This window comes from Nasonia vitripennis (assembly GCF_009193385.2).
Source record: "Nasonia vitripennis strain AsymCx chromosome 1 unlocalized genomic scaffold, Nvit_psr_1.1 chr1_random0006, whole genome shotgun sequence".
In the NCBI taxonomy this organism is placed as follows: Eukaryota; Metazoa; Arthropoda; class Insecta; order Hymenoptera; family Pteromalidae; genus Nasonia; species Nasonia vitripennis.
The window spans coordinates 1,212,138-1,236,138 of NW_022279593.1; the positions used below are offsets into that span (position 1 = coordinate 1,212,138).

Here is a 24,001-nt window from a genome sequence, read left to right on the forward strand (position 1 = left end):
GTAACTGTTGAAAACTATTGAAATCTGGTACCATCCGCAGTAAACTAAAAAAAAAAGCTGAAAAAAATCTAATAATACCTGTAAATAACTAGTCTTTGTCTCAATTCTGATATTCTTTTGCCGAAAATTTCTGTTTTTTCTTAGTTATCTTCTGTTTTAGTCTAAAATATTCAGATGAAAACTGTTATGTGCAGAATTTTTGTTCCACTAAGGATCATTATAAGTATACAAAATTGTGTAATTTGTAATATCCTTACATAAAGATCAATTGATTTCATTATCATTTTATTTAATACTTATCTAAATTATTAAATAAGCCATTATTTAAAATATTGTCACGCGTGTACACACGTCACGGGTTTCTAATTACTATAAGAAGACGAGTATAAGAGTGCAATGAGGTGGCGACCGTGGCGCGACGACAGAACGTCTGCCTTACAAGCCAGAGGATCTCGGTTCAAGCTCGGGGTCCGTCACTTTTTCGTTGCACTCTTCACTCGTAACAATATATTTTGATATAGTGTGCGTAAAGTGCACTATTACGCACGCTTCGCTTGCGTTCAAGCACATTTTCCGCCCCCTGTATCGGAAAATAACGTTCGATACACATGCGAAAAGTTGTTTTTTAAAATTTTATAGATAGATAAGATTCAGTTGACAATAATAGAATGACACTTTATTGATTGTGAAATCACTATGAGTTTCTCACCTGAAATTTACATGTCTAATATTTTAAAATCAAAATATTGCTCAGAATACTTCAATGCATCTATTTTCGAATACGGTTTTACTATTTACAAAATAATTTTGTATTATAACAAACTTTATAAGAGCAGTATACCTAATAGTAGAGATCTTATTTGAGATTTAACGATAGGGATAAGTATAGATAATTATTTATGCATGCATCTGCTGGTAACATCTTATGACATGCATAAATACATACAGCATTCGTCATTTCATATTAACAACCACAAAACTTCAAACAAATGATCATATCTGCACAGAAAATTATTTGCAGCATCCCGTCAATTGAAACCATTTTATTCTTTGATAGAGATGAAATCTCTCGATTCAATTTTTGGTAAAGAATAAAACTCGATATTTATTATTTTGAAATGACGAAGGAAAATTTTAATCTTTTCAAAAGATAAAACTGTGAGATTTTATCTTTAGAAAAGAGTCAATTGTGCGATTTACTCTTACAAAATGACGGAGCAAAATATTATTTTGTACAAAAAATTAAACTGTGAGATTCATTTTTTTTTTGCTAGTTTAGAATTTAAAATAAAAAGTCAAAACAGAAAAAATATCTAAAATACCAACTAAATATGGAGTGTAAACTTCAATATTAAAATTGGATAAACGATCCTTATCTTAAACTACATCAATATAACTAGAATAACACTATTAATTATCACAGGCAACTTCACTCCTTACACAATTTGCTAGCATTACTCCATGGCTTTTACGGAAAATCTGAGAATTATTAATTTGCTAAAATACATGAGATTCTACTTTTAACGCACAGAATGATATTTGCTCCGTAAATATATATCTCATTTAATCTTAGTAAGAGAATTAAGAACTATTTAGATAAGAACACATCTATTTAAGAGAGAGCACACAGTGGTGCTGTCGTCGTTCGACGAGTTGAAAACTATAGGCCACAACAATGCGACATAAACTGTTGTGACAGTGCATATGTCCTCACAACAGCTCGGCATAAGCCCAGCACATACACGCGCGCGAAGCGCGCACACACACATACAAACACGCATTGCGACGACTATCAAGGCGGCACGAGCCGCACGCGAAGCATAGAAGTAGAATAGGAGAAAGAGAGGGGGGAAAAGGAAAGCAGCGTGACAATAGCCGACCAAACGTGGCCAGGAGCCACGGAAGCCGGTCAGTCGTCGGAGCCGCTCATCTCCAAGGCCGCGGCTCTAGACCAGACCGTCAGGCCGAGGGCTACAACATCGTGCCCAGGCTAAGGCAGCTCAGTGCCTGCAGTTCTCGCCAATGCTACGAGGAGGAGTTCAGTGGGCCGCCGACCAAAAGGCGCTGACGAGGTGGAACTCAGAGCAACCAGCCCGTCCAGCAGCGGCAACGCGACGTTCATCGGCAAACCCGTGAGTCTGTCCTGTGTCGGCGAATAGCCCATCTATCTCCCTCTCTCTCTCTCTCGGTTAATTTGGCGCATGGCACACCACGTGCAGAAAAGCACGAGCGAGTATATAGCTTAGTGTAGGGCCAAGGGCAAAGCCCGATTGTCGCGCATAGTGCACCAGCCGATCTCGATGGTCGCCTCGACGCACAACACACGCACACACGATTGCACGTAGTGCACATTGTTATTTCGAGTGAATAAACGTTCTGAGGACAGATGAAGCCCGATGGTTCTCTTAGCATAAATTATTAGAGTGTCATTATTGTGCATGCTAAAACCCTTGCTAGATTCATAAATAAGCCGAGCACAGAAGGACTCCGCCACTCTCCGCGGTCTGCTGAGCAGCCGAGGTGAGTTCCTGGTCGTCAACTTCCCCATGTCTCCTTCCAATATACTCTTCTATCCTTGGTATAAGGCGATAAGTCCATCGCCCCTTGTCACTAGCGTCCCATCTTGTTTGCAATAAGTGGCATGCCTGCTATGATGCAGGCAGCATCGTCCCATACCGTACGGTAAGCGGACACCACCCTCAGTGCACTTCGCCTATACACGGTAGTCAACTTTCGTGCATACGATTTCACCCGCATCGCATTTGCCCATATTGGGGCTCCGTATAGCATAATCGATGTGGTTACACTGGCTAAGAGTAACCTTCGCTTCTGAGTTGATTTTCCTACATTTAGTATCAATCGTGATAGAGCAGCGCAAACATTTGCTGTTTTATCACTTACTAGTTCTAGATGCTGTTTAAAATTTAGTCTTGCATTGATGGTGATGCCCAAGTATTTGATGGTAGGTTGAGAAACGATTTCATATCTATCCACGGTCAGTGGGATTTCCTCCATCTTCTTCCTACTGGAAATAAGAATAACTTCCGTTTTGTGACTGGCTAATTCCAGGCCCGTCTCTATTAGCCATTCGTGTATTATACGAGTTGACTCTTCAGCTATGTCTTTCACCTCTTCTTTATGTTTCTCTACTACCACTACTGCTCTGTCGTCAGCGAATCCCACGACTGTTGCTCCTTCAGGTAATTGTAGCTTTAGTGCCCCGTCGTACATGATGTTCCAGGTCGGTGGGCCAAGTACTAACCCTTGAGGGACACCTCCTGTAACTTTATACGTCTTAGTACCGTCCTCAGTGTCATATAATAAGATTCTGTCCTTCAATTAGTCGGACATCATCCATCTTATATATATATAAGGGCACATCCTGCTTCCAGAGTGCCTCGTGTATTTCACTCCATCTAGCCGAATTAAATGCATTTTTGCTATTTTATACGGTCGACCCCAAGGGTCTTGTTCGACCTCGTCCTGTAGTTCCTTAAGGCACCGTCGTTTGTTTTCACGAATTTTCTTCTTAAGGCTCCTTTTAGCGTCCTTCATTTCTCGTCCGCGAGCATCTACTATTTCCTTGCCTATACCAGTTTTATAGTATTTCTTCCTCGCCAGTTTTTCTCGTCTTCTGGACCAATGGCACACACTACGTGAACTCGCAATCTCCTTGTCCCACCAGTATACTGGTGGTCGTCTACTGTATGCCACTCTATAAGGCATAGCAGCGTCACAGGCTCGGCTGCGCTTTCAGCGCCACTTGTCCTCTTTCAAGCCGCTTAACCTGTGACATAATCACCGATAGATCGCTCTTAACAGACTTATGAATGTTGGATGCGTTTGTCACAACATCATCCATAGAGTCCAGCCTGTCTCGGATCTTCTCCCATAGGCTTTTTCGTTCTCGCTCAGCATTCCGGATTTTATTCCAGATCTCGGAAGCTCCTTTTTCTGCTATTTTTCTTTGCTCGGTTAAATTATCCATGCTCGATAATAGTCTGCATCCCGGTATGTGTCCGATCACTCTTGATCCATCCGTCTATGGAGGCAGCTGACATGGCCTCAACACATGACTGTAAGCGGTGCAAGACTGGGAACATCATACCAGGTAATAGCACGCGATACTGCCCTAGCCCACCTCTACTCTCTCGATCCTCTCACCCCGAACAAAGTGCTTGGCTCTTTGGAGAGTTTCTGGCAGCCATCAAGCAATATGACGCACTCGCCTCAGCCGATTGTCCGGTACAGGCTATGTGCCCGGCTTCCCGTCTTGCCGTTAGCGGGAGCCAAAGGTGGTTCAGGGATCTTTCACATTGTCGAGGTTATTTATCTCGCTCAAAAGAGTATGAAGACTGTCATAAACGCCGCATTTTATTTGACTAAAAGTCTCCCGATAATCATCATTATCGTCATCACCATCATCATCATCATTATTGCGTAACTTAGTGTAAGTAGCGCGTGTGGGTGTTTTCGTTACACAGACGATTCCCTCTCTTCTCTCCTTCAATGATATGTATTGAAAGGTAAGAGGTATTTGAATTTCGGTGAGACCGACGCACCAATTTCCATGCAGACAGAAATTTTGGGGGAGTTGTGTTGTGAAGCGATTGGCAGTGTTCTCGGGGTAAACATATTTACTACTACTACTGGACAAAACCCTATAGAATTCATCCGTCATCATCATCGTCATTGTTTTGAAGATTTACGAGATCTTTAGCAGACACTTAAGAATTAAATTTCTCAGGGTATCCCTCCCAACTCACAAAATACTCCTTCCTCTTTCCTTTGCTCCTACTGCGTGATACCTGGTCGATATGAAAAACGTCGCCAGACAAATCTTTGCGCACTCTACTCAGCTGTTGTTCGTAAAAATGGCCGTCAATTTTTTCACCCTCTAGATACTCGAGTGTGTAGACGGGCGGCTGTCTCCTCGTATCAACCTTTATAATCCTAAATAATTCCAGAGTCCAGCCACCTTCGTATGCTTTTCGAAAGGCTGTCCGAGCACGACTAACTCGAACCAAGTCTTGAACATTATCAAGAGACAGCATCGCTATAGGCTTCTTGCAAAAATTTCGTATCCTCGGGATGAAGCTTTCGGGCCAGATACTGTATCTGCAGGCGATCGCGAGGGTTCTTAAAAATAACTATTTAATTCGAGTTCAGCGATATTTCTCGCTGACCCCGATGAAAGAGATTTTGCGAGAGAAAGAAAATACTCATATTACAATGATGGCTACCCTTGACAAATAGATTAACTACACTCGCACTGGATGGCTCGCGCATCAGATCGTCGAGAATCAAGAGTTTTGGTTGTTTGGGATCTCCACTGTATTCCTCCGGCTTTGGCAATCCCTCGTGAAATTCAATACTACCACCAGTAAATACCTTATAAGCAGGCTGCCATTCTGTATAGTAGAGTAATATACGGTCAAATTGTGTATCGCTCATCTGTGCGATGTTTTTGAGAAAATTGCCGACAAGTAGAAAGCAAACACCCAACACTACTTCACTATCTCACAAAATAAATACACGGCAATCAGAAAGACTGGGATCACTGGGTTTCACTATTTCTGATAGCTTACAGTTCCTCCAAACATACGACGACCGGAGCTATTCCAGCTGAGATGTACACCGGTTTAGATCTGAGGCTTCCTTTGGACTTAATCCGAGGGTGTCTACCAGAGGAGGTCGAGATTGAAGGAGACGAAGACTACGTACACAGGCTTCGGAGGAAACTCAGCAAGATCCATGAAATGGCACAAGACCGGATTAACTCACAATCGGAAAAAACGGAGTCTTGGTACGACAGACGAGCTCTCAACGTTGAATATTCCCAAGGACAAAAAGTTTGGTTCTTCAACCCTCGAAGAACTAAAGGAAAAGCACCAAAACTACAGTCGAATTGGGAGGGACCTTGGGAAAAATCAATGACATCGTCTATTGTATACGTCGTTTACCAAGACATAAATCCAAGATAGTCAACATCTATCGTCTTGGGGCTTACACGATACCCATTAATGAAGACTGCTCTGCTCACGGCTCTTTTGAGAAGTGGTTTTTCCCGTGAGCGTAAAGGTAAATACCGGAGCAGGGACTTGAGGTGAGATTCCACGGCATGTCAACTTCCCTCCTCTTGTCTGAAGACCGATTTCGACCAACCCTATGATGAGGAAATAAGAAAGATGATTGAAGTAGATTGTTCAAGAGACGGGTCCGTCTTAGTCCTGTTAAGTGATGATCGGAATGGCATCTGTAAGCATTGTTCGATAACTTGATGCCTAGAACGGGTCAAGGCAAAGGATGTTGATGTCAGTTCCTGTAAGTCATCATTGGATTGTAAGAGGATCAACCCGCTTGAATGATAGATGGTTATGATTGTCGGGACGAAAATCTAAAAAGAAGAGGGCAATGTTGTGACCGAGCCTGAACAGTGCGCGATTCCAACGCCAAAGAAATCGCGCATAGCGACCCTTAGCAACGAGATCAACGACGTCGGGAATGTTATTGTTTATGTTCAGTCTGATCGTGACAGCCGATGAGCTGAGTTGTGTACGATTTGAATAAAGAGAATTCGAGTTTGAGTTATGCTTTTATAAATAACGTGTTGTTATTTACATTAATCCGTACCCGGTCATAACAATATATACTGCTTTATTTTTGCTATAAAAAATCGATTTTGACCTGTTTACTCGAATTAAAAGCATTTTCACGCTTAAGTGTCAGTAGAAAAAAGTTGTATTCCCTCGAGATCTACAACTTTTCTATTCAACTTTTTTTTAGAATGCATAGAATTTGAGTTAGAGCCAAAACACCGTTTTTAGCGATTTTTGGATGTGACGGCATTCTGGCTATACATGCAGGATCAAGCCTAAAATAATTTTGGCACCTAACTTTAACCTAACCTAAATTACGAAGGGAGTTCGCACACAAATTTTTAGCCGATTGATAAAAGTCTCTCAGAGATAATCGTGTAACACCAAAATTTTTATTCAAAAAACACGCAAAAATTAAACAAATTGTGCTTGCATTTTAAAAAACGTAGACGATCGGGTTAAAAAAAAATTAGTTTTTAGGTTTGCTCGAAAGGAGAGTCCTCGCAAAATTTCAGCACGATGGATCGAAAATTTCGTGAGATATCGCATCTCACACATTTTTCGATGACAAAACTATAAGGCTCTTCCGTTTCGCGGTCGTGCCTAAACATTTGATAGGTGCTTTGTTATACATAAGTTCAAGTACACGACTGGATATAAGTTATAGTGTAAATTACTTTAGTTGATATCAAAATAGTTTTAGTGAAACGCATTGGAAATATGCTTTGCGAATTTTGAAATAACTGTATCTAACGAAAGATTTAAAATTACATTACCAAAGGAATGAAAATTGCGATATTATAAATTGCTATGTTGATGCCGATTAGGCAGGCGACATCATTGATCGAAAATCTTCGTGAGGTTATGTAATAAAAATCTATTGAAAATCACGAAAACAAAAATGTATAACCAAAGCTTGGACATATGCAGAATACGTAGCATTATCTAAGGCAGTAAGCGAGATAAAATATGTGAGAGAATTAGTAAAAATATTCGATATAGATATATGTGAACCTATACAGATTTATGAAGATAATACTAGAGCAATAAATATTCCTAATATTGGAAATTTCACAAAAAATTCTAAACACATCGAAACACAATATCATTTTGTACATGAGAGCGTAAAAGATAAATTAATCGACATTCGTAAAATCGACTTAAACGAATATGTTGCGGATATTTTTACTAAAGCGCTATGTAAAGAAAAGTTTGTGAAATTGAGAGAATTGTTAAATGTACAACCATAATATACAGACAAATCGTTATTATTTTAATCAATAAATCCACATTCTACTAACAATTATAATCCTCTGCTTTACCTCATTTCTTATCAAGCATAATCGATGGGGTTACACTGGCTATAATCCTCTGCTTTACCTCATTTCTTATCAAGCATAATCGATGGGGTTACACTGGCTAAGAGTAACCTTTGCTTCTGAGTTGGCCCTCCTACATTTGGCATCAATCGTGATAAAGCAGCGTCAACTTTTGCTGCTTTATCATTGACTATTTTTAGATGTTGTTTAAAACTTAGTCTTGCATTGATGGGTATGCCCAAGTATTTGATGGTTGGTTGAGAAGCGATCTCATGTCCATCCACCGTCAGTGTAGTTTCCTCCATCTTCTTCCTACTAGAAATGAGAACAACTTCCGTTTTGTGACTGGCTAATTCCAGGCCCGTCTCTATTAGCCATTCGTGTATTATACGAGTTGACTCTTCAGCTATGTCTTTCACCTCTTCTTTATGTTTTGCTTCCACCACTATTGTTATGTCGTCAGCCAATCCCACGACTGTTGCTCCTTCAGGCAATTGTAGCTTTAGTACTCCATCGTACATGATATTCCAAGTCGGCGGGCCTAGTACTGACCCTTGGGGGACGTTTCCTGCAACTTTATAGGAACAGGATGTAACTTCATTGGAATGCCATCTGGCCCCGGGACCTTGTTGTTTCCTACCCTTTTGCAGGCAGCTAAAGCTTCCAGTTGCCTGAGGAACAGAGTGGTCACAACCCGGGTATGTGTGTATGTGTGCGTATATGTGTGTTCATTAGCGAACCTTTAAATATTAACAAGTGCCTTATGTGTAAAGCAAAGCGTTTCGCTTTTAGTGATGTTCCTAATTATCTTAGAAGCTAATTATCCACTTGACGCGTTTGACCTTTTATTTTGTAGATATTTTTATTCTTTACAAATTATCTATTAGGGCATTCCAATAGCTCCTTTAGTTTTAAAATTATTAGCAACAAAAGACAAAAATCGCGTTTTACTGCAATAAATTGTTAATAATTAACAATAAGGAATGCAAATGCGAGTGAAAAACATATACCTTTTTATTTGCTCATTATCTTTTATATGAACAAACAATCGGTTTTTTGCAACGTTTGTGTTACAGTAAGGTAGTTTTAAATCCCTACAACCTGGCCTAATTTACCTACTTTGTATGCTATTAACCGTGATGCCAGGCTCATTCTAATTTCAGGTTTTACTCCACACTACCTAGGTTGAAAAGATTAATAATTACGAACTAGGTTGAACAGAGCTGGATATCTTTTTCCGCAATGCATAACTACTACCGAATCGTTATCGTTATTCGAATCACGTCTCAAATCTGTCTTTGGCATTTATTAGTCATTGTTACGTGACAACTTTCCCGATTTCGCATTTGAAATAATAATTTCAAAAGCAGGATCAAGAAAGTTCCACACGTAAAAAGGTACAGCAAGACTCAAGGCCACAAAAGTATCAAGTGGCTAAGAATCTCGCTAACCTAAACAACTTCCCCGCCAACGGCTAGATGCGCACGTGCGGAGCTACGTTGCAGTTTCGGCGCACAACTAGTTGCCAGGCCCCGTAAGGTCTAATGAGTGCAACAAGCGTCGACACTGTAACGCGGCTAAGGGAAAGTAAGCTGGCGACAGCGTGGGAGGTCCGGAACCTCTTCCGAGCGCTCTCGAACCACGCTGCTCTCTCACTCCGTGATCGGGCGACGAAGCCGGCGGACCATTAAGAATTCATCCAAGAGTTTAGATTTTTGTAGAGTCAATTAGACAAAGAAAGAAATTCATCTTTTAGAATCAATTAAGAGAAAAGTCATTTATTTTAGGTTTAGTGAGGATTTCATTGGTTCAATTTAGCGAATACAGAATTGTTATTGGTCAAAAAAATAAAAAAAGGAATAAATTACAACGGAATTTTGGTTTCAATAAACTGGAGTATTTTGTTCAATCCTTCCTTCAAAATCACTAAATATTATTTGGAAAAGATCGGACCATTTGTGTCTCTCACATATCAAAAAAATCAAGGTAAGAAATTGAGATAAATTTTAATTGGGATCACATAATTAATGAGATAGAAAGGAGGGAGTAAGAGTGTTGATCGTGGAAGCAAGTCGTGCGAATCATTTATTCCCTACGCATTTGCTTAACAACTGTATAGCTGTTCGTGTACATCAGACTCATTAAAAAAACAAATAATATATTTTTGAGGGAGAATTAGCCACATTTTTCCATAACAAAATTGAAGGTCCCACCGAGATGTCTTGTGCCGACACGATCTAAGTTTTATTCTCTCTTGTCCAACTCTTGATTTTTGCATGAATATCTAAAAATTAATATATTGAAAACAAAAGAAAGTTTAAAAATTAAATTAATTGTGAAGTGAAATAATTGAACGCGAAGTGATTAAAAAAGAAAATTCTTTAGAAGTCAAATCACGCGAGGTACTTGTAACAAAGGCAAGTGGCGAATTTCAAACTTTGTGCCGGTCCAACGCGCGTGGGTAGTCAAGGGGGCGGCCATCTTGCGAGCTTCGGTTTTCCCAAATTCGAAATCAGTCATTGCTTTGTTCATGTTCGTTCAGCCTGTCGAGAAGAAAAACGTGTTAGGAAAATATTCGAATCGAAAAGAAAGATTATCGAAGATATAAATTTCAAAAGGAGAAATTTTCAAATCTCCAAAAATTTGCTGAAAATAAAATTATCTTAGCTAAAAACATCGTAATTGTTAAAATTTTCGACAAAAACAATTTTACAATTTTCAAAAAAAAGAAGGAACGAAAACTTTGCTTGTGAAAGGACCCCGAATGATAACGACTAAAATATTTATGATTTTAATATAAAAAAAAATACATCTAATGAACATATAAAAATTTATATAATACAGCTGACAACAAGTTGGTAAAGCTGTGTGATTTTAGAGGGAAGGGCCCGTTAGTATTTTTTTTTTTTTTATATATAAAAAAACAAAGAAACACATGCGAAAACAATATATGTGAATCATACACACCTCAATCTGGTCGATGAAGATAAAAAAAAATCATTGGCATTTTCCCAGCCAGAGTCAAATCAGAGCGTTCTCATTACGCAGGTGCTCTGGTGCTGAAATTCGATTTTCGCAGCAAAAGTGAGAATTGACTGTTCAGGACCAGAAGTATACGTTCCATGCTATAAAAGAAAAGAAAAATCAAAATTGGTGTCAGAGATTATTAAAAAAAGAATTGGTTCATTAGCAAAGAGTGCGACTGACAACAAATCGGTAAAGTCAAACTCACTAGTTAAAGTTTATGAATAAAAAGGAAATAAAAAAAAAACGTGTAGAAGAGCACTTTGAAGTATTCGTGCAAACTCCCCATGTACACAATATAAATATAATTGCAAACACTGAAAATTTCACATACACGGCATAATACACTACTAGCACAACTCAAAAATTACACGCACTTTGAAAAACATTCAAAACATTGGACCATATTTGAGATATAAACGCAATACACTATTTTCGATCACACAAAGACTCAAATCTTTAAAGGAAAAAGAGAATTTTTAAAATCACTTGAAATCTGATTAAAAAGTTTATCACATGTTTTTTTTTTAATATTTAGCATTGGAATAGGAACACTCGTGATCAAACACAAAGAGTTCACACGTAAAAAGTTCACAATTAAAAGCACTTTGCACAAGATCTCGAGAAGTATAAATTTTTTTTTTAATTAAAAGCAAAATCATTACAAAACTTTATTTCTCACAATGGGAAAGAGCAAGTAAAACGTAGGATTGCATTTCTCGCTAGTCCACATATACAATACAAAGTATCTTCTCACTTTATACACAAAATTTTGTCGTGCACTGACACTCTCAATACCTTAACACTATATAAACACCGCTGAAGCACTAGATAGGAGCACAAGATACACAGAACACTTTATTTTACTTTTGCCTTAAAACTCGTGAACCCAGTTGATTTTTCTCCAAAAGCCCCAAATTTTGTTGTATAGTACTGGTGGACGAGATTGAACAGCTTGAATTTCGACTTCCTGCTCCAATACAGCACCTATTGGACCAATGTAACGTTGTTGAAAGATGTTTCTAAGTCCGAAAAGTATAAATTAAGTTAATAAGAGAATTAGTCGCATTTTTGAACGAGTATTTTTATTTTTCAAGATCACTTTAGAATTTTCAATAAATGCAACAAGGCTAAGAACAAATATTTTAAGGTTAAAGCTAAAGAGGCTAAGGTTTTTATTCCAAACAAGAAAATTAAGTAAAATTAGAATCAGTAACTTATTTTCAAAATATAGTTTAGAAATTAAGACCGTGTGATAGCATAAATATTTAAGGTTCAGACACATTTTGACAATCAATGTAACGATTAGCTTAAACTTTACAAAATATTGGTGTAAGTTCGAATAAAGAGACTCCTGATTAGATTAAATGTGCAAAAACATTACCCAGATGTTATATATCGTCATCCTTGTGTGAATATACAAGCCAGTTTTGGTAGTATGCGCCTTTCCCCTCACATTGAATGAGTATGCTCCTGCAAAAAACGAAAAGAGAAAGGTTCATTAGACACAAAGCAACGAGTCCTTGAAGCTCAATATTAATTTAAGTATAATTATCATCAGAAAAGTACACTCATCTGAATAAGCAGCAACAGGTATGCACTGCTTGGGGTAGAGAGTCCCGGGCCCACACTCATATTTCCTGTTTTCACTATTAAACACTGTCCAAAAATATAATTTTCAATTTTCCTCTACTTAAAATAGCCATATCTCTTTGAAAAATGATTATGTTTTACTCTACCAAGCGTGAAAAAATTGCCCTTGCGCTAATTTAATTTGCTCGCGTGCTAATTCTTAAAAATATTCAATAATTATTATTGTAAACAATAAAAAACCGTCGTGACATTTCCAAGCCAATTATTTGCGCATTGCGCATTCGCGACAGAATAAAGGTGATACTCACATCATTAACTGCAGATCAGCTGATGCTACACGCACGGAAGGACTTTCGGTTAGGAAGTTATATCGCTGTTTCGGGAAGTCTTTCAGTATTATTGGATTCATTATTATGTGCCTTTGGTAGTTTGATGTGTCTTTACTCTTATTTCTAGGGAATAGTCAGTAGTTTAAGTGTACAAATCATGTACACTTAGTGCAGATTTTGCATTGCAAAGCTGAGCTCTACGAAAACGGACATCCTCGACGACGATGAGGAGCTGATGTTTACTTAAAGAACCTTTTTTAACGCGCACAAAGGTCGTTTTTCTCTACATCATCATCAGTAACAGCTCATGACTTCCCAGAAGGTAACACCATCTGTTTACTCATTATATAATTAATTAAAGGTTTCTAAAATTCCCTTTTGTCACTAAATGTGAAGGATTCACTTTCTTTTTTGTACTCCATGTATAAATTTATAATTAAAATTTTCAAGAATTGAAACAAAGAAATAAAACATAAAATATAGCTATTTTATTAATAAATATTTACATTTCTTTCTTTTTTTTCAAATGTATGTATGCTTAAACAGGCCCAATCAATGTGGGAAGAGGACGTCTAGGCTAGGCCAGAGATTGAACACTCTTCTCCTGAACAATAACTTTATTCTCTCCTCTCTCTCTCTCTCTCCAGCTCAACCGACTTGTACCGTGGTCTGCAGAACTCTGCTGCGGCGTCGGCGCTCGCTCGCAGCATGGCTGCTCTCTCTCTCTCTCCGCAGTCGGGAGGTGCTGCCACCTAACGTGGGGCACCTACAGTACTCCCCCCCGAAAAGGAAACAAGAAGACTGAAAAGTATTTTTATTATTTTGATCAATGAAATTATGACGGAGAGAGATTACAACATTTTTTTGTGATTGCGAAGTGTCAGTAGCTGGAGAGCGTTTACAGAAGTTATGATTAAAACTAAAGATATTAGAATCTGAGATTACAATATAACGATTGTGTAAATTCTAATGGTAACAACTCGCGGTATGAACTTATTAATATGAACTTAAAGTATTTACAAAGTCTTTAGTAAAGAGACAGTATTGTCTAACGCTCGTAGACTAACGCCATGTGTAGCGAGATCTTGGCGAACGTGCGTCGGAACATTGATTCGACAGTTAACAAACTTAAAATCTATTTGTTCGCAGGCGTGAATCACTCCAGCTAAGTTAGCTAGGTTGATTACTCGAGTTCTTTTCTTTCCCCACGTATTGTTTATGAGTACTTCAAAGGTTTGTTTAGGACCAGCACTGATGAGTGCATTTACAATATGGTAGTTGTAATTTATCCGGATCGACCGTAATTGAGGTAAATTTGAAAGAAGTAACGGATAATTGAAGTCCAATACTAATAAGTTCAACTCGACTAGGTTTGGCGCATTGTCTATGATGTCTGTAACAAAACCTTTGAAATAGTCGTTGTTTTCGAGATTGAGTGTTCTGAGAGCATTCGTACGCAAGAATACTACTCGAGGAATGATCTCAGTACGGAATACTTTACAAGCTGAATAATTGAAGTTAAATGCTTCAGTGACATTGGACGGTGAGAAAATTGACATAATAAGATCGACTGTGTGTCTCTTTCTACCTTGAGAATCTGAGAAATTTAATTCTGCAAGGTGTGTATTGTTTTTTACGAAGTCGAACAGACGTTCGATAGGCACTTCTTGGCAGTTGTTAAACGATAGAGAACGCAGAGAACTGCATTTTTCTCTGGTTAAAAACTTAAGCGATAAATTTTTGTTATTTACAAAGTTCAGTGATTCTAAGTTGGTTATTGTTAGAAATTCGTCGCACCCACCTGGAGTGCTGCCCAACGTGAGTTTGTTTATTGCAAAACTGTCCGAGAGTAAGTCGAAAGTTTTCTTAGAGCCAGTGACAGCTGATAGGTCCATTTCGCGCAGACGAAGATACTTGTCGGGAATGGGCCTGTGGCTGACGCAGCGCCATTGACGTATTGAATGAAATACTAGTGAATTTGAAGTTATTGACATCCTCAAGCATTCTATTCAGACCACTGGGGTGAGAGTACCGATCGTAACAAGAGTCGAATGGAAGTGCTGTGCCATGGAATTGGGGGTCATCATGGCAAGCTGTGTAAAGATTTAGGAAATTATTGTAAGTAAGATAGTGAGCTAAGCGTTTGATCACATCTCCACATTGTAAAATGTCTACAAGACGAGTGGGTAGAAGCGTTAATTTGTTGAATGCGGGCTGAGTGCTCGGTAAAGGTTCTTGCTGAGTGAATTGATCGGGTCTCGTTTTGATGTATGAGACTCTGCCTCTAGGATCTGTGAAAGTCAGTTCTTTTTTACAAGATTTGATCTGAATAGCGCATGAGGATGACAGCAACTTGCAAGAAATGACCGCGACGGAGCCCTTTCTTGTATTCTTAAGACTATCTATGGAAAAATCGGTGCACCTTTGTGCTGACAAGCATTCGTAGAGCTTTTTCCTAGTAACGCGATACAGGATGTCACGCAGGAAAAGTCGCAATACAGGTTTGTTGTTAACGAACAATTGAGGAACTTGAGCATCTTGGATGACCGGAAAATTTGACGAACTCGCGTATCTGGTGGTGAGTGCTCGTGTTTCGCGATGCTCGAGGGCTTGCTGAAGGAAGACTTCGAATTGCTCGAGGTCTAAATCGACTCGAAAGCAATCCGCACGCAGCTGCTCATCGGAAGAGGCATTTCTGTATGCCTGCAGCTGTGTTCGAGCTTCTCTGACCTTGTCCATGACTAGACGTTTAAATAATGATTATTAGATAAATTAAATAAGTAAAGAGCGTGAGAGGACTTAGTCGCTACACCCCAGCGCAAATGAGCTTGACTAACGTGAGAAAATTTCTCGTAACGTGTTAACAATGTATACTAAATCTAATTTGTTCTTTGGTTGAGTTTCTGAAACGAACGTTCTGACTTGAGGTTTACGAGCGAAAGAGATTCGTTTATTAGAAGTCTCGTTTTGTAACAGAATCAAGTCCGAATGCCTATTCCATTTTAAAATGTTCGAACTTCGTACGTTTGGGTGTATGAGGTTGTGGGGAAGGAATAGGGTGATCCACCGGATCAGTGGTGAGGGGTGCTGGACGTGTGTCATCTGCTGGTTGAACGCAGTTAATATCCGTCGGTGAAGGAATCCTGATCGGTTCAGGAGTGGTATTTTCCTTAGTGCCGTCGGGATCATCTTGCAGGATGAACGCGGGCTTCACCCGTTCAATGTTGACTGTTTTGACAGTGCCATCCTTATCTATGTTAAAGGTGTGGTTCGCTAGATTGCGCGAAATTATTTTGTGAGGTCCAGTATAGGGCCGCGTCAATGCAGGTTTAATAGGTTTTTCCTGTAACCAGACGTGTGTACAGGTATCTAAACCTTGATGTGTGAATGGCTTGGTAGCTGTCTTGTGATTAACTGGAACTGGTCTCAGTTGTCTCATGTAATCGCGAAATTCGTTGTAGAAGACACGAACGTTCGGCTCTTCGTTGGTGAAGGGAGAGAAATCACTGGGAATCCTCATTGACTTGCCGAAAACTAAGTCAGCTGGACTAGCATCGGTGTCTAAACGGATGCGCGTGCGTAGTCCAAGCATGACTGTGGGCAGTAAACGAACCCAGTTTTGGTTGTCTCCGTGGCACATGAGAGCTGACTTGATGTCTCGGTGGAGACGCTCCACCATGCCGTTGGAAGCAGGATGATACGACGAGGTTCTGATCCTGTTGATTCCTAGGATCGATAATAATTCTGAAAACAATTTGGATTCGAACTGGGCACCCTGATCTGTAGTGATCGTCATGGGTGAACCGTAACGACAGATCCAGTTGTCATGAAAAGCACGAGCTACCGTAGCCGCAGTGGTATCTGTAATTGGTATTGCCTCTGGCCATCTCGTAGCGATCGATGATGGTGAGGAGATGCGTGTAGCCGTTGCTGTGGGCGAAGGGGCCTACGAGATCCAAATGGACGTGATCGAATCTAGCATCTGGAGCATTGAAATGCCTGGGCAAAAACTTATTGTGTTTGGTCACTTTAGATTGCTGACATGCTGTGCACGCTTTGCACCAAGAGGCGATGTCGCGACTCATGTTCGGCCACACATACTGCTGGTGGATGAGTCGGGTTGTGACTTTGACTCCAGGATGCGAGGGTGAGTGAAAGTTGTTAAAAACTTCCTTTCTCAATTTCTTGGGAAGGTATGGACGAATGACGTCCTCGTAGATGTCGCAGTAAAATGCTGCGTGCGCGGATCCCCACGTAAGTTTGCGCAGCTTTAAGGGGTGGTCCGGCGTTTGCAGAATTTCTTTTAGCTCTTCGTCCTTTCCCTGTTCCTCGCTGAGTTGTTTAGCGTCGAACAGTGTTGGCAGCTTGAAAGCGTTGATGTTAGCGAGGACTTCCCTGACTTGTGGATCAGCCAAGAGTTCAGGATCGCTCCAGTTGAAAAATGCAGGAGATGTGAAAGCGTTGATTCTTGACAGTGCGTCAGCAACGTCATTCTCCTCCCCTGGGAGATAAAGAATCTCCGTGTTATACTGGGCGATATATGACAATCTGCGTGAGCGAATTGCTGGCATTTTGTCGTGGCTCTGCTGAAGAGCGTAGATCAAAGGCTTGTGATCCGTATGAATTTTAAATTCTGCTCCTTCAAGGTAGTGATGGAAGTAACGAATTGCTTCATAAATTGCCGTTAGTTCCCTGTCATAAGTGGCGTATTTCATTTGCGCAGGAGAGAACTTCTGCGAGAAGAATGCCAAGGGTTGCCAGGCATCATCCGAGCGTTGCTCGAGGGCCGCTCCCATTGCGGTATCGGAAGCATCTGTGATGAGGCGCAGTTCAGCGTTTTCACTGGGAAAAGCTGTGAAAGCTAAGTTGATGAGATCCTCTTTGCATTTGCGGAAAGCAGCCTCAGCTTCCGGAGTCCAGGGAACTGGGTGTTTGTCTTTCTTCTTGGCACCTTTCAAGAATTCATTAAGAGGGCGTTGTGTCTCGGCAGCGTGCGCGAGTAAACGCCTATAGCTGTTCACAAGACCTAAGAATCTTCTTAATTCATCGATGGTCCGTGGTAATGGAAATTCTTGAATCGCCTTAACTTTCTCTGGGTTAGGTTTGAAACCGTTAGGCGTGATGAGGTGACCCAGGAAAACGAGTTCTGAAACCCCGAGACTGCATTTCTCCAGGTTTACCTGCAGCTCGTACTCGTTGAGGCGATTGAGCACTATATCTAAGTGCTTCTGGTGCTCTTCTTCAGACGTGAAAGCGATAAGAATGTCGTCTAAGTAGACGAAGACAAAGTCTAGGTCTCCCAACGCCGAGTGAATATAACGCTGGAAGGTTTGTGAGGCATTTCGAAAGCCAAAAGTCATAACTAGGAATTCATAAAGTCCAAAAGGTGTAATTATTGCCGTCTTGGGCACATCTTCTGGTGCTACCGGGATTTGATGGTAGGCTTGGCGTAGGTCTAGGGCCGAGAAAATTTTCTTGCCGTGGCAGAAGGTCATGCAGTCATGCATGTGCGGAATCGGGTAACGATCCGGGACTGTGATTAGATTTAATTTGCGAAAGTCGCCGCAAGGACGCCATTGGTTGTTTTTCTTCGGCGCTATGTGAAGTGGACTGGCCCATGCACTGTTGGAAGGCCGGCAGATGCCCAGCTCGCACCATTTCCGAAATTCCTGCTCTGCTGCCTTGAGCTTCGCTGAAGCGAGAGGACGGGCTCGCTGCGAGACTGGCTGGCCCTTGGTGACAATGTGGTGAAAAACTCCCCTTTTCTTGACCGTTCTGAACTGGTCAGGGCCAAAGACTTGGGGATATTTGTTCACGATGTGTGCGTATTTATGGTTCGGAGCCAAAAAGGAAATTTGCACTGGCTGCACTGACTTGACGATAGCGGGAGCGTGCGTAAAATGATTTCCATCTACCAGTCTCTTGAGCTTGAGATCTAGCAGAAGATGGTAATGCTTCAGGAGATCGGCTCCTGTGATTGAATGCGGAACATCCGCTATGGTGAAGTTCCAAGCGATTTTGTATGGTAGGCCAACGTCCAACTCGCGACGTTTGACGCCATAAATGTTGATAGTAGAGCCATTGGCCGCATAGAGCTTGAGGTCAGCTGGCTTACCTTGCCAATTGTCTGGCTTGGGGACTACGGAAATGTCCGCGCCGGTGTCTATCAGGAAGACTTCATTTGAGAGATTGTCTCTCACGTGGAGACGTGCGGTGAGGTTGGACCGGCTGTCAATCTCCTCGATAGCAGGATTCTTTAGTTTTCCTGTTTGTCCGTTTCTTTTGGCTGCCTTATCTTGTATTCCTGACCGGGGCCACGTTTCCAAGCACACGGCAGCTGACAATTACGCGCTTCCTTGCCAAATTTCCGATGGAAGGTGCAAAAGTTTGTGTTTTTGGAATAGCGCGGCTTGGATTTTGATCTGCCCGAAGTCGAATCGCGTCTATTCTTTGAATTAGTACGAGACCTGTTGTGACGCTTGTTTGGCCTAGAACGACCTTGCCGTTCAGGATTGATTGTCTTCTGAAGTGTAGCTAATAGTTGTTCGAACTTGTCGACCGGGTAGGCGGCAGGCTGGTTATTGTCCTTCAAAGCACTGATGTTGTGTGACTGTTGAAGGATGTCGAAGGCCATATCTGCGCTTTTGACAAGTTCTGCTTCTTCCTTGTAGTTCCAAACCATCAGTCGTATTTGTGCTGGAAGACGGCTTTTCCAGAGCGAAATTACTGTATCTCTGGGCACTCGGTCCTGCGCTAGGCTGAGCAATTCAGCGAGGAAGTCTGATGGTCGCTTACAACCAATTTCCAGACCTTTGAAAAGCCTGTCTAATTGTTGCTCCGGAGTCTCAGCATATTTATCCGTGAGAATTTTTTTTAGTTCCTCATATTTGCAGCCTCTAACAAGAGTGTTCATCTTGTACTGGAGCTCGTGATGAATGTCTTGACTCAAGCGTGTGCCGACGAAGTTGAATTTGGCTTCGTCGTCATGGACGTTGTGAGTCAAGAACAGATCTTCCAATTGCTTGAACCATCCTTGAGGATCGTGTTTGTGGAAGTTCCAGAATTGTAGATGCTTGGTGCTTGGTGCCGTTGGAAGGCAGTGTGGCTGTCCAAGCATAGAGTTTCCTTGAAACTGATTTCGTTGTTGGAAGTCTGCTCCTGAATTTCTACGTGAAGCAAAAGGCAGGAGAGGCTGAAAGGTGTGACCAGTTGAGGGAATGTTGCCGAAGACGTTGGGCGTCCAGCTGGAAAAACTATAGCAGGTAGTGCTAGCAGTTGTTGTCGTTGCCAGTGACCGAGCTTGCGAAGGTCGAGGTCGTTGTCATTACAGCCTTGTTTTCAATGACGTGATCGTGGGTTGCTTCTGCGACCACGAGGCGAAGCATTCCTCCATATACCTTTTAAATTCATCCATCTTGCTGTCAATCTTCTGGTTGATCGATTCCAGGATTTGATCGGCATTAGGCGCTCGTCGCTGGCCGTCTGAGGGCTTGTTTTTGTTGGTGGCACCAGTGTAGTTGGTAATGGTGCTAGTGGTGCTTGAGGGCCAGAAGTACGAAGTTGAAGTTGGAAAATTTGATCGCTGGCTCACTCCACTGAAGTCAAAGCCTCCCGCTGTGGTACCAGGTGGTTGGCGAAAGCCATCTTGAAAGGCGTTTGCCGTACCGTTGGGTTGCTGGCCAAAGCCGGTTGCCATATTTGTTACCTCTACGTAGTCAAAAATCGTGTTTGACGAAGTGCTCGGTAATGAACCCGAATTAACGTGGGTGGTAAGCGATGGAGAGATACTTGGTTGGCTGTCGCTCGTGGTGGCATCCTGAGTGCTCTCGTTGCTGGTACTTGTATTCGTTGTCTTGACTGGAGAGTGGAATAACGACATTTTCCCGGGTCTTCTGAGTGACCTTGAATTACGCGAAATAGGAAGGAAAGTCTTGAGGACTAGCTTGCCCGACCTTAATTGTAAGCTAGACTCGTTATCGCTCATAAACGGTGGGGTGCAACGACCAGCCTAACTCTACGTTGAAACAAGCCGTACAAAATTATTAATAGACTAAAGTGTACTCGCAGGTACATACATTAGCAAGGCAAAAACTTGTTCAACCGCCAACTAAATTAACTTATTGCTAGGTGCAAATGCAAAGGCTAACGCTACGCTGTGTTGCCAGACGACGTGGCTCTCGGAAAAGACGTGTTGTCCCTCCTGCGTGAACCAACGTCCGGGAGGAGGAAGCAACAGCGTCTTTTTGCGAGGGAGCCTGTTGCTTGAATTTATTTATTATCGTCGTTTGTTTATTTGATAAAAGAGGAAAATGATTGAAATCACAAAGTTCCTAGATAGGAAACGTAAAATTATGGAATTAAAGTTTGTAACCTGTATATGCCGCGGCGCTGAGTTGACCTTGCGGCGTGTGTAAGAGGACTCTCTCAACTAGAGATGATTGTTGTTCCTTCTGCGTGAACCAACGTCCGGGAGAAGGAAGCAACGTGTATGCACGTGAGAGGCCTGACGTGCCCTAAGCCTTATGAAACTAAAAGAAGATCACACGCTTGTGTTAATTACGCACTCTAAAAAAAAATATATAGATTTACGGAATCTATTCGTTGACGCAACGTATGCGTGACACTTCGACGAACTGTTGCGATTCGCACACACAGTTCTCGGAATCAGAGCCGCTTCGTAACCAAGATGGCGGCTTTGCGGTGAAATTTCGCTCGCGCGCACTAAATTACCTGAGTGTGAGATTTTCGCACGTCTCGCCACACACGACGCTACAATTCCACCACTACTGCTGCCGATGAGGAGGTGTTGGTTGGGTGGACAAAAGGCGCCGGTGTCGATGGCTTCACGCAAATCCTTTGTTGGAGAGCGCCAAAGGTCACGGCCTTGACGATGAGAAGGCGCCGGTGACGGTGGCTTCGCGCAGAAGATTTAGTCCATCGGCGAGGGCTTCCACGTTGTGCAACGTATAGTTGCGGGGAGACTATACGCGCCGGCGTGCCTGCGCGCGTATAGCTCAAAGTGACGGTGCGTCGCTAGGACTTGTTGCTGCCGCTCTCGACACGAAAAGACGTGTGTCGAGGAGATCGACTTGGTTGTCGATAATGCACCGCGTGTGCACCGGCGTGCCAGCGTGGACACGGGAGTGTGCGATGTGCGTGAAGAATGACGCAATCGCAAAATGTCTTTGTCCGCGACGTGCGAGATAAAGACTCCGCGGCTGGAGAGACTTGCCGAGATGTGTGTTTCTTCTTCTTCTCGTCGGCGCTCGTTGACTCGTCGTCGAGAAGCCTGCGTCGGGGTCACCAATGTGGGAAGAGGACGTCTAGGCTAGGCCAGAGATTGAACACTCTTCTCCTGAACAATAACTTTATTCTCTCCTCTCTCTCTCTCTCCAGCTCAACCGACTTGTACCGTGGTCTGCGGAACTCTGCTGCGGCGTCGGCGCTCGCTCGCAGCATGGCTGCTCTCTCTCTCTCTCTCTCCGCAGTCGGGAGGTGCTGCCACCTAAAGTGGGGCACCTACATCAACACTGACTGAGGGAGCACTTGGAACTGCACACAGAACATCTTCATCAGAACCCCATCCAAAACGAGTGTATGAACAAGGAAGTTGAAGATGCTCTTGCAGTTCTCCCTATCTGTTCACGATAGCCACTGTTGAGTCGCATCCGCTTATAGCCAGATGTAATCTGTTTAATACACAAATAGAGTTGATTATTAACAAAAAAAATAAAAACTTAAGAAATTGTAATTTAATGTTTATACATTAAAAGAAAATGATCAAAGCTTGTTTGTAAAAGTATAAATCACTTTTAATTGCTCATACCATACCTTATAAACATCCTTTATTAAACAATACTCTTATAATCCACTTTAAAACTTTTGTGTGTAGTGAATAGTATATTTAAACTTTCTCTGTAGATCTTCAATTGTTTGTGTTCATTTTGTATACGCTTGTATGATTTCTTGATTGTTAGAACAGACAAAAATTGTTATAACAGATTACGAAATACTTCATATTATACAAAATAAACGGTCTTTTCTAATTTTTTTACATCGTTCATAATTGTTATTGTTAGTATAATTTAAAAAAATTAGATTGCAAATTACTTCTATATCTATGTACAAAGATTTAAAAATTGTGTTCTTATTAAAGTTATCAAATTACTTCAATTGGTGTCATAATTGTAGAAAATGTATATTAATACAGAACCAAAGGATTTCCTGCCAAATAGTTTTATTGTGCTCAATTTTTATGGAACAGATACTTGTTTTTTATGGAATGAACTGGAGTTTGCTTGTTTCCCGTATTCACAAGATATGCGTTCTACTTCCGTCCTAAACGTTTTAAAAGCACCAGCGTAAATCAAATGTTTTCGAGAATTCAATCAAAGGATATTCGTTCTTTGTTATCCAACTGCAATTTACAAATTGACACAGAACTATGAATTTGCTCTTCTAAGCAAAGCTGGCATTGAACTTGGTTCAAGTTTTTACGAGGTTTTAACACCAATCAATGGAACTTTAATTTTAGAAGGTAAAAAACAGAAAATTCCAAAAAAATGTTGTACCCTAACTGAAGATGATGATATAAATGTATTATTGAACATTGATAGTACTGATAAATGCTTTTTGACAAGTGACTGCAAAAATATGGATAATTGCTGTTTATTTGCTCAAGATAAAAATCTTTTTAAAATATGCCAACAAAATATCAAAATAATTTTTAACTGTGATCATTTAATAAAAAGTATTAGACCAATTCAAAAAAATAAAATTAGAATATTTGTATTCGTTTGTAAAATTAGTTCAGATGTCTTTTATACATGTAGTGGACAAAAAATTAAAGTTTGATAAAATTCGTGTAAACACAAATGTGCAATCAGTGCATGCTGTAAATATGGATAACATGCTCTTTTTGCATATTCCGATGAGGAAAGAGTTGTACATTATGCCACAAAAATGCAAATTACTTTTATATCTATGTACAAAGATTTAAAAATTGTTAAGTTCTAAAATTCTCATCAATTGTTTTTATGAAATAACTTTGAAATCGTGTACAAACACCTTATTCTATAATCACAAACTATTTTTCTATCATATTAACTTACAAAGTATATAAACATCCACCTAAATC

At 40.9% G+C, this 24,001-nt stretch overlaps 4 protein-coding genes across 5 annotated transcripts in view; 1 reads left to right on the forward strand and 3 right to left on the reverse strand.

The window, feature by feature from the left end:
• The first annotated feature begins 9,705 nt into the window (after positions 1-9,705).
• Positions 9,706-24,001, forward strand: part of LOC116417705 — a 33,494-nt gene continuing 19,198 nt past the window's right edge. Inside the window, exon 1 of the mRNA XM_031932246.2 lies at positions 9,706-9,904. The gene's annotated coding sequence lies outside the window, so the exon portion shown is untranslated. The remainder of the gene's footprint in view (positions 9,905-24,001) is intronic.
• Positions 13,333-23,569, reverse strand: LOC116417706. 2 transcript variants are annotated; one of them, XM_031932270.2, is made up of 3 exons: positions 21,595-23,569; positions 21,236-21,392; positions 13,333-15,605 (listed from the first exon to the last, which is right to left on the reverse strand). In XM_031932270.2, exon 3 carries the CDS (start codon positions 15,601-15,603, stop codon positions 14,731-14,733), a length of 873 nt encoding a protein of 290 aa, XP_031788130.1. In that variant the 5' UTR covers positions 15,604-15,605; positions 21,236-21,392; positions 21,595-23,569; the 3' UTR covers positions 13,333-14,730. The 2 variants fall into 2 exon arrangements, with proteins under 2 accessions (XP_031788130.1, XP_031788128.1); XM_031932268.2 differs by lacking the exon at positions 21,595-23,569 and having other exon boundaries at positions 21,236-21,522.
• On the reverse strand, positions 15,857-16,660 carry LOC116417696. The gene has a single exon (XM_031932163.1). The coding sequence runs from the start codon at positions 16,658-16,660 to the stop codon at positions 15,857-15,859; it is 804 nt and encodes a 267-aa protein (XP_031788023.1).
• On the reverse strand, positions 16,689-20,743 carry LOC116417697. Its single transcript, XM_031932170.1, has 3 exons — positions 20,193-20,743; positions 19,213-20,108; positions 16,689-19,129 (listed from the first exon to the last, which is right to left on the reverse strand). Exons 1-3 carry the CDS (start codon positions 20,741-20,743, stop codon positions 16,689-16,691), a joined length of 3,888 nt encoding a protein of 1,295 aa, XP_031788030.1.